Raw genomic sequence first — 12,106 nt, 5'->3', positions numbered from 1 at the left:
AAAATCTGATATTCCCAGACATGGGGCTAGGGTGGAAGGGCACCAGGGACTCCAATGCTGGACACAAGGCTTCGCTGAGTGAGGGAGATAGTTTACTTCAGAGGAAAAGGTTTGGTGTAGGAACCATGGGAATGGCGCTCCATGGATAAGAGGCATGATCAATGCGAGGTCATGTCCAGTGATGTATACAGTTTGGGTGTGTGCAATGATCCTGAACAAGCACATGGACCATATGAAAGCTGCAAACTCACTAACAGGGTGGGAGCAAAACGTGAATGGCTCTTCCTTTCGGACTGTTCTGGAAAACCATGGGTTATCACTCTCCATCAAGTGTTGAAGAGCCCTCGGAATCTGAGATGGGCATGACATTTATTGCTGCTTTGACACCTTTGCTGCATGAAGAGGAGGATGAAGTTTTTCTGAGTTGGTCCTGGCACAAGAGATGAGCTACTGTACATTACACACTGCTCGTATCAGCGGCAGGTTCAGACGAACCTGACCCAGTGCTAAAACACCCCAGGAGGAACTGCAAAATAAAAACAACCTATGTCCTTGGACCTCTTCAAACATGAGTTCCCTGATTGGACCAGGTTAACAGCCCCAATCAGGGAGCCCTGGCTGAAAGACATAAATAGGAATGTCAGTGGTTCTGTTCACTGACAGCTGGCTCTGAGGGAGTTTGAGCAGTGTCATGGACTCTCCATGTGTAAATACAGGATGACTTGGTGACAGGATACCAGCCCCTGTGGAGTTATTTCAGGGTCCCCCTTGTCCTCACCCCATCCCCCAGCATTCACATCCCAATGACTATCAGCTGCCATTCCCGCCACCTCCAGCAGGATGCCACCACCAGACACATATTCCCCTCCCCTCCCCTGTCAGCATTTCTCAGGAACCGTTCTGTCTGGGACACCCTGGTTCACTCCTCCTCCATTCTCACCATCCCCCCACATCGTTCTTCCCTCCCCACTCTCCAACACACACCTTCCAGGTGAAGCAGTGATTTATCTGCACTTCACCCAATGTACCTACTGTAATTACTGCTCACAATGTGATTTACATTGGGGAGACAAAATGCAGAGTGGATGATTGCTTTCCAGAACACCTATGTTTTGTCCACAAAGATCCTGAGCTTCCAGTTGCCTGACACTTTAACACAGCGCTATGCTCCCTGTCCAACAACTCTGTCTCAGGCTTGCTGCAGTGTTCCAACAAAGCTCAGCATAAACTCGAAAAATAGCACCTTATTTTCCGCAGCCTTTGGAACTCAATATCGAGTTGAACAATTTTAGGGCTTAAACACTTTCCCCATGTCATCACCCCAACTCCCACATGTCTGGCCTTTTCATCTCCTGGGCTGCTACCACACGCAACCTATTGTCAGCCACTTCTGGTCCCCATTAGCAGTTATTGATTTTCCCTGGGCTGAACTTTCTCCATTCCTTTGTCTGTCAAACTGTTTATCTATTTTCCTGGGCTCCATCTCCAGCTAGCATTTACTCCATCCACCACCACCCCAACTCCAGCACATATTTCAACCTTTCCCTAGCTACAATTAATTCTGAAGAATGGCCACTGGACCCAGAATGTTAACTCTGCTTTCTCTCTCCAGATCCTGACATTTTTCAGCAATTTCTCTTTTATTTCTGATTTCCAGCATCTGCAGTTTTTGGTTTGTTTCATTAATGCTATTTCCAGGCAGTAAGAATATCTGCTTCTGGAAATACAGACTTTATATAATATAAGTTATTGGGCAGCACATGCACAAGTTTCTAACGTGTGTGACAGGAAACCAGAAAGCACTTCAATGGACCACCCTGCTCCCTGGCCAACATCTCTGTCTCCAGCTTGTTACAGTGTTCCAGTGAAGCCCCAGCGCAAGTTGGAGGAACTACACCTCATTTTCTGCCTGGGGACCCTACAGCCCTCCGAACTCAATACTGAGTTCAATAATTTTAGGGCCTGAACTCCCCCATGTCCCAGCCCCCTACCCCACACACCAGGCCTTGTTACCACATAGCCTTCCACTACACACCCTCTGTTGTTAGTCACTAACAGTCCCCATTAACAACTATTCACCCTCCCAGCCTGATCGTTAGCAAATCCTGTGTCTGTCCAACTGTCTTTCTCTCTCTTTGGGCTCTATCTTATCGTTTACTCCACACCCCGCCCACCTCCCTATTTTCTGCATATTAACTGACGTTTTCCCAGCCACCATCAGTTCTGAGGGAGGGTCACCAGACCCGAAGTGTTAACTCATTTTTCTCCTCCACAGATGCTGCCAGACCTGCTGAACTTTTCCAGCACCTTTTGTTTTTGAACCAGAAAGCAAGCCTTGTGAGCAGATAGCTTCAATAACATACAGCTACACTTCTGTTAGGTAAAGCTTACTGGGGTATATACAGCCAAAACAGACAAATTAAATGAACATGTAGGTCAGCTACAAACTAACTGAATAGTATAATTGTTTCAAGGAGCTGAATCACCTCTTTCTCTTCCTAAAATTGCAAAATGACCTCCTAAGAAAAACCATTGCGGATTAGTAAGAGGAGGTCAGTATTCAGGTTTACTGAACATAACTATATGGTAAGAGAGGACATCTTCTGGCACCTTACAGATATCACTTTGATATATATTCTTCCTACAATCTAAAGATGTGCAGGTTAGGTGGATTAGCCATGCTAAATTGCCCGTAGTGTTCAAGGGATGCCTAGATTAGGGTGGGTTATGGGGGGGTGGGTCTGGGTTAGATGCTCTGAGGGTTGGTGTGGACTTGTTGGGCCAAAAGGCCTGTTTCCACACTGTAGAGATTCTATGATTTTATGACGTTTCCTTACACATATGCTTAGTAGCTATTCTTAGAGTCCTAATATAGTTAACTCTTTACTCCACACCTAAACAAAATGGCACTGACACTGTGATTCCTTGCGAGTTCCCTACAACAGATCTAACCCTAACATTTCTTATAACTGTTCTACAATTTAAACCTCCAATTCTGTTAGACTAACTGGACTCAGTAACTTCAAATAATGTTGATCTTGTTCATGTTGATCTTGCTTTGTGCACCTCCTGTGCAGTGTATCCTATATGCCTCTCTCTGATTACCCTATGATCTGTATATCCTTGTTTGCTATGATCTGTCTGTGTACTGCTCACTAACAAAGTCTTTCACTGTACTTAGGTACATGTGACTACAATAAATCAAATCAAATGTTTGTACATTGAAAGAGTCTGCCCCGAAAAGAAACAAAATGCAAAAACAAGTTTCACGGGATTCACCATGGTATTTGCTGAAGGTACACCAAAGTTTGACAAAAGAATATTAAAAGATCAATAACTGATGAATGATTCTCTGCAGCCCAGTACATCCACTTTCCCCCAATAACTTTTCTCCTCAGGGATGTGGAAGAGTTTGCAAATACTTGTATTGTGACCTGGAGCTTGTTGTGTGATCTTCAAGGGCGTTTCAATCCAAGTCCTGTTCCAATTGGAGCCAAAGAATGAATAGAAGTTCTTTGGGATTAATACTGTCTTCAGAACTCCTATATTGAAAATGTGCACCAAGTATTTTAACATACTGTTCATTCTTAGAGCTTAATTATCATTGCATTAGTGGGATTTGGTTTTTGGCACTTTGATCAAATGTTAGTGCTTATGACTGTTTGAGAAACAACTGTTTGCTATCCTTAGGAATTAAAAACATGTACAGTTGATACCAGCTGTGATACTTGAGAATCAAGTTGAATGATGCGTTATTGTTTGCTGCACTTTTTCTTTCCTAGATCTGAGGTTTCACTGGATATGTTCCAGCCATGTGAAACCAGAGCTTGAGTTTCTTAGAAGGAAGAAGTACAATCAAAAAGCCATATTTTCTCACGCTATTGACACTGGCTGTACAAGAATTCAGGATGGAGTCGAACTGAGCAAAAGTTGGTCACTTAGTTTGAGTTGCCAGGTTTTTTTTAAGTGATCGCTTTGTGTGGTCTGCGTATTAATGTATAAGCCTAGCTGTCTCCAACGGACCTGTGGCCTAGTAGATTTGTGGTTGAGTGTAGCCACTGAAGAAGTTGGGTTTCTTGACAATGAAGAGTGGCTATTCACAGGCCTTGAGAATATCACCAGGAATTATTGTGGGGAGCATTTATTTCCCAGAATTCAACTCTCGCCCATTGCCGTTGATGTTTTCAGTGACGTCCTGTCTGTTGCCCGGGGAGATATGGGCAAATACATCAATCATTTGCGTCGATCATCACGACTCGGGGATTTGAGAGTTTGTTGTGACGTTTTCCTTTTCCAAAACAGAAGAAGGAACTGATCACCAAGGTTACATTGAACTTGCAGCCTCTCAACCGAGTCAGTCTGTGCTGAAGTTTGTGTTCCACATGAGCATCCGGCCTTTCTATTTATTTCATCTATCTCAATCAACATATCCATCTCCTTTATTCTGCCTTCTCTGTTTAATTAGCTGCTTCCCTTAAACTGCATTGATTCTACTTGTCTCAACCACCTACTGAGTTAATAAATTACAACAACTCTCAAGAAGCTCGACACCATCCAGGGCAAAGCAGCCCCCGCTTGATTGGCTCCACATCCACAAACATCCCCTCCCTCCAACACCGATGCTCAGTAGAACCAGTGAGTAACATCTACAAGATGCACTGCAGTAACTCACCCTGACTCTTTCAACAGCACCTCTAAACCTGTGATCTCCACCATCTAGAAGAACAAAGGCTGCAGATACATAGGAACATCGCCATGTCCAAGTTCCCCTGATGTGGAAATATATCACTGTTTTTTCAGGGTCAGTGGGCCGAAATCCTGTAAATCCCTTCCAAGTAGCACTGTGGGTGTATTTAATTCTCCATGGACTGCAGCATTCAAGAAGGCTCAAGGCCACTACCTTCTCAAAGGCAATTAGGGATTTGCAAGAAATGCTGGACTAGCCAGGAATGTCCACATTCCATGAAACATTTGCACATTCCCACCACTCTCTGTGTAAAGTGGCTTCTCCTGATTCATTAGTTGGACTTTTTAGTTTTATACTTCCCTGCAACTGGAGACATCTTGCTTTGATTTGCTTTAATGTTGTCTCATGTACTGAAATACAGTGAGAAGTGTTGGTTTGCATGTTATACAGGCAGCTTGTACCATACAAAGTGCGTCAGGGTGGCAGAACAGACTGCAGAATGAAGTGTTATAGCTGCAGAGAAGGTGCAGAGAGACAGATCAACATTAACATTTGAGAGGTCCATTCACTAGTCTGATAACAGCAAGGAAAAAGATGTTTTTGAATCTGTTCATGCACATATCCAGACCTTTATATCTTCTGCCCGATGGAAGAGAGTGTAACCGGGGTGGGAGGGGCCTTTGATTATGTTGGCTGCCTTCCCGAGGCAGGGGAAATTATAGATGGAGTCAATGGACACAAGACTGGTTCGTGTGTTGGATTGGGCTGTGTTCACAACACTCTGTAGTCTTGCAGTCTTGGAATGAGAATTACCATGTCACGCTGTAACATCTCTATGTATGAACTTCTAAGCATTTTGATAATTTTAAAGATGTTTATCAGGTTAGCTGTCATTTAATAAAGAAACAGCACAGTTAGAAGTTGCACACATCTTATAATCCCTGTTTCCTATATTCACCGTACATCTCTTTTTCTCGTCTGTCTACTTATACAGAGCAATACAGAACACGCCCAGAGCATTCTGAAAACAGCAACAGCATCAGTATTTCCCATCCAGTTCTATTATATTAAAGCGTTGATATTTGAGAATGATTCCATGAGTGATCTAATCTTGCCTTTAGGTGATGTTGATACATGGCTCAAGCTTCAATCAATTAGATCAGCTCAGACCCTCAATTAGATTCCAGCCTGTACTGCATCACCTGTTGTCTGTTATACTATATAAAAATTACCTCCCACAGAATGGAAGCAGCTCTTCTCAAACTTCCAAAAGGCATCCTATGTCATAGAGGCAAACTTCTTTGTGTTTCTCGACCCGTCTGTAACCTTTACATGGTTGAGCACACACCCTACTCTAGCCCCTCTCCACTGTTTTCCCTCTGGGTAGGACTGTCTTGCTTCCATTCTGACCTAGCTAATAGTAGCAAGATAATTATTGGTTTCTCTTCTTGCACAGTTACCTCCGGTAAAGATCCATCCTGGGTCACTTCCCATTCATCTCCAGCCTGCTCCATTCTCATGTACCACAGGCAATCTCTCACCCCCTTGCTTATCGAGAATCTTTCCATCCCTGTCTTAAAAATATTCAGGTCTCTACTTCCATTGCCTTTTGAGGATGTTCCTTATTTTGAAACAGTGCATCCATCTGCTAAGACCCCTTCTATGCTTCAATCAAGGTACTTTTTGCTCTTCCAATCTCCAGGGTATAGATGTTTGGCTTGTCCCAGTAAAGCTTCATTGATCTGCAAATTTAGCAACCATTCCTTCAGTCCCTCCATCCAAGTCATTTATACAAATTGGAACATGTTGAGACTTCAGCTAAGAGCCCTGTGACATATCACTCATTACATCTTACCAAGTTGCAAAAAAGACTCACTAATGCCTCCTTCCTCTAACCTGTTAGCCAGTTAATCTTATACCCATGCTAATTAGGGGCTGCGGTGACACATTGACATGTCCCTACCTCTGAGTCAGGAGGCCTGGGTTCAAGTCCCACCTACAATAACCTCTCTGAAAGGATTGATTAGGAAATGTCTATCCTTGATGATACATTAACCCTTTTATTTTACACATTAACCTTTGAATTCTACATGTAAAACACCTGAATGCCTGAATTAGATACCAATATGTTGTCCACACTTTTATATCGAGTAGCTATAATCATGAATATCCAAAACAATACATACATCTCTCAGCCACTAATTAAATGCCAGCCAGTGTCTTATTCACATTTTAATTGTGTTACAAGCAATGTGTGAAACTGTGTGATGATTTTTTCCAGTTTATTTCCAATGATTTTTCTAGCATTTATAGATTATTTTCAATCTTTATGGAAACAGGTATTACAGATGAGGAAGGATGGAGGCGAAAGAAGACAGTTTCGCTGAGACCCCTTTTTTAACCACAAAGTGAATGAATGTATGCTAACATCCGTGGTGGCTCAGTGGCTAGTGCTGCTGCTTCACAGCCCCAGGAACACAGGTTCGATTCCAGCCTTCGGTGACTGGCTCAATACAATGTGGAGCTAGAGGAACACAGCAGGTCAGGCAGTATCAGAGGAGCAGGAGAGCAGATGTCCTGGGTCAGGACCCTTCATCAGGACTGTCTGTGTGGAGTTTTCACATTGTCCCTGTGTCTGTGTGGGGTTTCCTCCCACCGTCCATGGGTGTGCAGGCGGAGGCGGATTAGCCATGGGAAATGCAGAGTTACAGGGATAGGTTGGCGGGCTGTGTCTGTGTGAGATGCTCACCAGAGGGTTGGTATGGAATTGATGTGCTGGTTCTATGATCTACAGAATTCCCTGTTGCAAAGGTTGACTCCTTCCCATGTTGGTTAAATGCCCCAAGTGAGATACTATCTTCCTCTCTGTGTGAATTGATTGCAGTAATCAGACAAATGATTAGAAAGGGAGACATTTATCTCTGTGTAATAAAATAGACGGTATAGTGTCTTGGTAAACAGAGACTGATGATAAATAATTCAGAGTCAATCTGAGAATGTTTTAGGTGCCTACTGCTCCTTGAGTTATACTTGTGTGAGTCAGTCCAGGTATTTTCAGTGATTACACCAGAGGCTTGGACAAATTACACCAGGGCTGGAAACACAGAGGACTGAGGCATCTTCCCCAGGATTGCTGATTCCGATGATACGTTATTTGGAAAGAGTGTGTTCACATCCAACGGACTTGGCATCAGCATGATCCTGCAATGGGGGATGGACTGACTTGGAATTTCCAAACCCTGCTTAAGATTCTCTGGATCCTCATTCCTCTGGTACTTGGTAAGATCTGGGAGTGTGCCCTGTCTGTTCCTCAAAGTCAAGGGGAAGTACTTTTACAGTTACAAACGTATAGAGCGAAAGGTACACAGTGTTGTTGCAATGAATGTTCTGCAATGTTGTTTGAGTTTGGGAATTTCTAGTGATAACATAATTTGCATAAAGGATGCCTTAAATTATGGGAAAGCAGCGCAGTGCATTAGGTAAAACCTTTTGTTTTGGCAACTCTCACTTGAATTGGAGTCTAGCCTAGTGTTGAGTCTGTTCTCTGTTGGCTATAAGGATTGTGGAATGATCTGTTTAAGGGACAGGCTTCAAGAACTAGAGATGAATGAATGTCTCCTTCCCTCAGGAACCACTCAATGACTTTTCAATTTTGAATATTTTGAAACAATTAAGTTCCTGCTCTAATCTTTATCTCATCGTATTTCTCTCCTCCTTTCCTGTGATATTGTCAGAATCTTGTTCTTTAGTGAAGACAAAAACAAAATATTCCTCTAATATTTCAATGATGCCTTCTTACTCCACAGGCAGTACTCGGCTATTTTATCTGTTTACTTTTGATTCCGATCTGTTAAATCCCTTTTTTACTCTTGAAGTTACCGAGTCTCCTGTTGACAATTACAAGCTTTGAATTTTCTTGGTAACTATTTATATATAAGCCTAATTCATTATTATGATCAGTATTTACCAAATGCTCCCTCAGTGAAATATGACAAATTATCCCATTCCCTTCCTCAGAACCAAATCAAGCACTATTTCCATTCTTACCTTACAAGAAGCACATAGACCTGGAAGGTTTTCATGGGCATATATTCCAGAGCTAAGGAAACTCTCTACTGTTTTTTCTTCTGCAGCACTGTTTTCCTGGTCTATTTCAATATGATTAGTGTCACCCATTTTCACTCTTCTGTATTTTTTGCAATTTTCCAGAAAATCTTTGTCTCCATATCATTCCTGCTATTTGAGGGTCTGCCTGTGGCAGTAGTTCAGGACTCGACACGTGAGGGCCTGCCTCGTAACCTCCTCAATAGCTTCTGAAATTCTGATTCAACTCTTTCCTTCCAATGTCATCAGGATAGACACCAAATGCTGACGAAGCCAATGATGCCAACATCCCAAACATCAGCAATGAAATCAACTGCTTCATCTCTGTGCAGCCGTTTTCCCTGTAGCCCCAGTGGTTGCTGTCCAAACCACAATTGCCTGAAGGGCTACCCTTGGTGCTGAAAACAAGTTTCAATGTGCCATGGTTCAGAAAGATTCCTGAACTGCCTGCCTCCACTTATCTTGCTGTGGCATGACCACCATTTCAAACATCCACCATAGGGTTCTCAGCCTCCTATAGTTCCAGCAACAACTCAAGCTCGGAAACTCTGGATTCAGTTTCAGGGAGCTACCTGTGTGATTATCAGGGGCAAACAAAACTTCTGTGGTATTCCTGCAATGGACTGGAATTGCAAGCTGCCCCATCGTTGCTTAACAGTATGTCAACTTAATGTCATATCCAAGTAACTATTTCAGCATCACCTTAATCCTTTTATTAATTATTTATTATTTGCTCACACCATATTGTTGTTTAATGCAGTTCAACTTATTTTAATGTTGTTATCTGCTACATGGGTAATTTTAGTTTTATCCACTTAGATTTAATTAGTTACTCCAATGACTTGCTCATAAATTAACAGACGACCTGTTGCAAAACTGTACATTTGGAGGCAAAGTCTCCATTGGTTAGAGTCATCCCTGGCACACAGGATGATGGTCATGGCTGTTGGAGGTCAGTCATTCCATCTCCAGGACATCTCTGCTGACGTTTGGCAGGGTAGTGTTATATGCCCAGCCTCCTTCAGCTGCTTCATCAATGACCTTCCCTCTATCAGAGTTGGAAGTGTTTGCCAATGATTGCACAATGCTTAACACTATTTGTGACTTCTCAGATACTGAAATAGCCTATGTTTAAATGGAACAAGATCTGGACAATATCCAGGCCTGGGCTGACAAGAGGCAATTAACATTCAAGCCACATAAATGTCAGGCTATGAATATCTCCAATAAGACACCATCTAACCACTGCTCCTTGTCATTCAAAGGCATTATTATCACTGAATTGCCCACTATCCTGCAGTTACCATTCAGCAGAAACTCAATTGGACTCACCACATAAACACAGTGGCTATCAAGATCAGGTCAGAGACTAGGAATACGGTGGAGAGTAACTTGCCTCCTGACTCCCCAAAGCCTGTCCACCGTCTCCAAGGCACAAGTCAGGAATGTGATGGAATACTCCTCATTTCCACAACATTCAAGAAGCTTGATACTATCTGGGACAAAGCAGCCCTCTTGATTGGCACCACATTGACAAGCATCCACACCTTCCACCACCACTCAGTGGTAGTGTGCACTATCTACTAGATGCACTGCAGAAATTCACCAAAGACCTTTAGACACCCACAACTACTTTCATTATAAGGACAGGAGCAGCATTTAAATGGGAATGCCACCACCTGCAAGCACCCCTTCAAGCTACTCCCCATCTTGTGTTTGGTTGGCTCGCTGAACTGGTTTGTTGTTCCACAGACATTTCAATACCCTACTGGGGTAGGGATGATGTGGGCCTGTCTGATACTCTGATACCCAGTGATCGTAGGAGACTTTTGGTCAGTTCAGATGTGTTCCTGATGTAAGGTAGTGTGATGAGCGTGTTGGGGCATATAGTATCTGCCTGGTGTCGTGCATGTGATAGGCATCTTCTGACGCAGTTTTTCAGGCATCCATCAGTGCAGCCTCCGATGAGGCACTGTTATGTTTTCCCACCTGTTATTTAAACTCTGGTGTCCTTTGAGTTGGATTACCTCACTTCCGGTTTTCCGTCACAATGAAGTGTGTACGGGGTCCAGCTCTAGGCATTTATTAATGGCTTTCTTAGTGGAGAACCAGGCCTCCAGGAATTCTCATGCTTGTCTATACTTCGCCTGGGACAGGATCCTGGTGTAGTCCCAATTATTTAAATGGGCAATAACACACTGCAACAGTACAGAACTTTGCCAAAAAGAAGAAGTGTGCCTCTTCCAAGTATTCAAAGACAATGGATGCCTGAAAAACTGCGTCAGAAGATGCCTATCACATGCACAGGAAGATACTACATGTGGATAGCAAAAAGCTTTTTCCCAGAGTGGGGGACTCAATTACTAGGGGTCATGAGTTCAAAGTGAGAGGAGGAAAGTTTAAGGGAGATATGCATGGAAAGTTCTTTACACGGAGGGTGGTGGGCGCCTGGAAAGCGTTGCCAGCGGAGGTGGTAGTCGCAGACACATTAGCGTCTTTTAAGATATATTTGGACAGGTACATGGATGGGCAGGGAGCAAATAGACACAGACCGTTAGAAAATAGATGACAGGTTAGACAGAGGATCTTGATCAGCGCAGGCTTGGAGGGCCGAAGGGCCTGTTCCTGTGCTGTAGCTTTCTTTGTTCTTTGTTCTTTGTTTTGTGCTCCAACACGATCTTCGCACTACCTTACATCAGGAACACATGGAACTGACCATAAGTCTCCTATGACCACTGGGCATCAGAGTAGCACACAGACCCACATGATCCCTACCCCAACTGCTCATCTGAACCAAAGACCCACTACCCACTAGGGACAGGGCCAAAATCATATACAAGATTCTCTACAGCGACTGTGACAAACACTATATTGCACAAACAGGAAGGAAATAAACCACAAGAGTACACAAACATCAACTGTCAATAAAAAGACCAATACTCACGCATCTCCATCTGCATAGATAAGGAAAGCCATCAATTCGATTGGGACAACACCAGGATCCTGGGACAGACAAAGCAGAGACAAACACAGGAATTCCTAGAAACCTGGTTCTCCACTAAGAAAGCCATCAATAAACGCATAGAGCTAGGCCCCATATGCATTCCCTTGTGAAGAAAAACTGGAAGTGAGGCAATCCAGCTCAACGGACCCCAGAGTTTAAATGACAGTTAGGAGAACACAACAGCGCTTCATTGGAGGCTGCATTGATGATGTTACCCAGCACGGTAATGAAACTTCTGTGGAACAACAAACCAGCTCGGCGAGCCAACCAACCTCAACATCCACAACCCGAGCTACAGATCTACTCCAAAA

General features: G+C 43.4%; 1 protein-coding gene across 1 annotated transcript in view; it reads left to right on the top strand.

Annotated features, from left to right (window-relative positions):
- The first annotated feature begins 275 nt into the window (after window positions 1-275).
- LOC125466873 (V-set and immunoglobulin domain-containing protein 10-like 2) overlaps window positions 276-12,106 on the top strand; it is a 66,441-nt gene continuing 54,610 nt past the window's right edge. The window contains exons 1-3 of the mRNA XM_059639050.1: window positions 276-423; window positions 3,783-3,929; window positions 9,293-9,448. Coding sequence (XP_059495033.1) covers window positions 276-423; window positions 3,783-3,929; window positions 9,293-9,448 — 451 coding nt within the window. The remainder of the gene's footprint in view (window positions 424-3,782; window positions 3,930-9,292; window positions 9,449-12,106) is intronic.

Source organism: Stegostoma tigrinum, chromosome 32 (assembly GCF_030684315.1).
Source record: "Stegostoma tigrinum isolate sSteTig4 chromosome 32, sSteTig4.hap1, whole genome shotgun sequence".
NCBI lineage: Eukaryota > Metazoa > Chordata > Chondrichthyes > Orectolobiformes > Stegostomatidae > Stegostoma > Stegostoma tigrinum.
The sequence above is the reverse complement of the archived record's forward strand: the minus strand, read 5'-3'. Positions and strand labels throughout refer to the sequence as shown.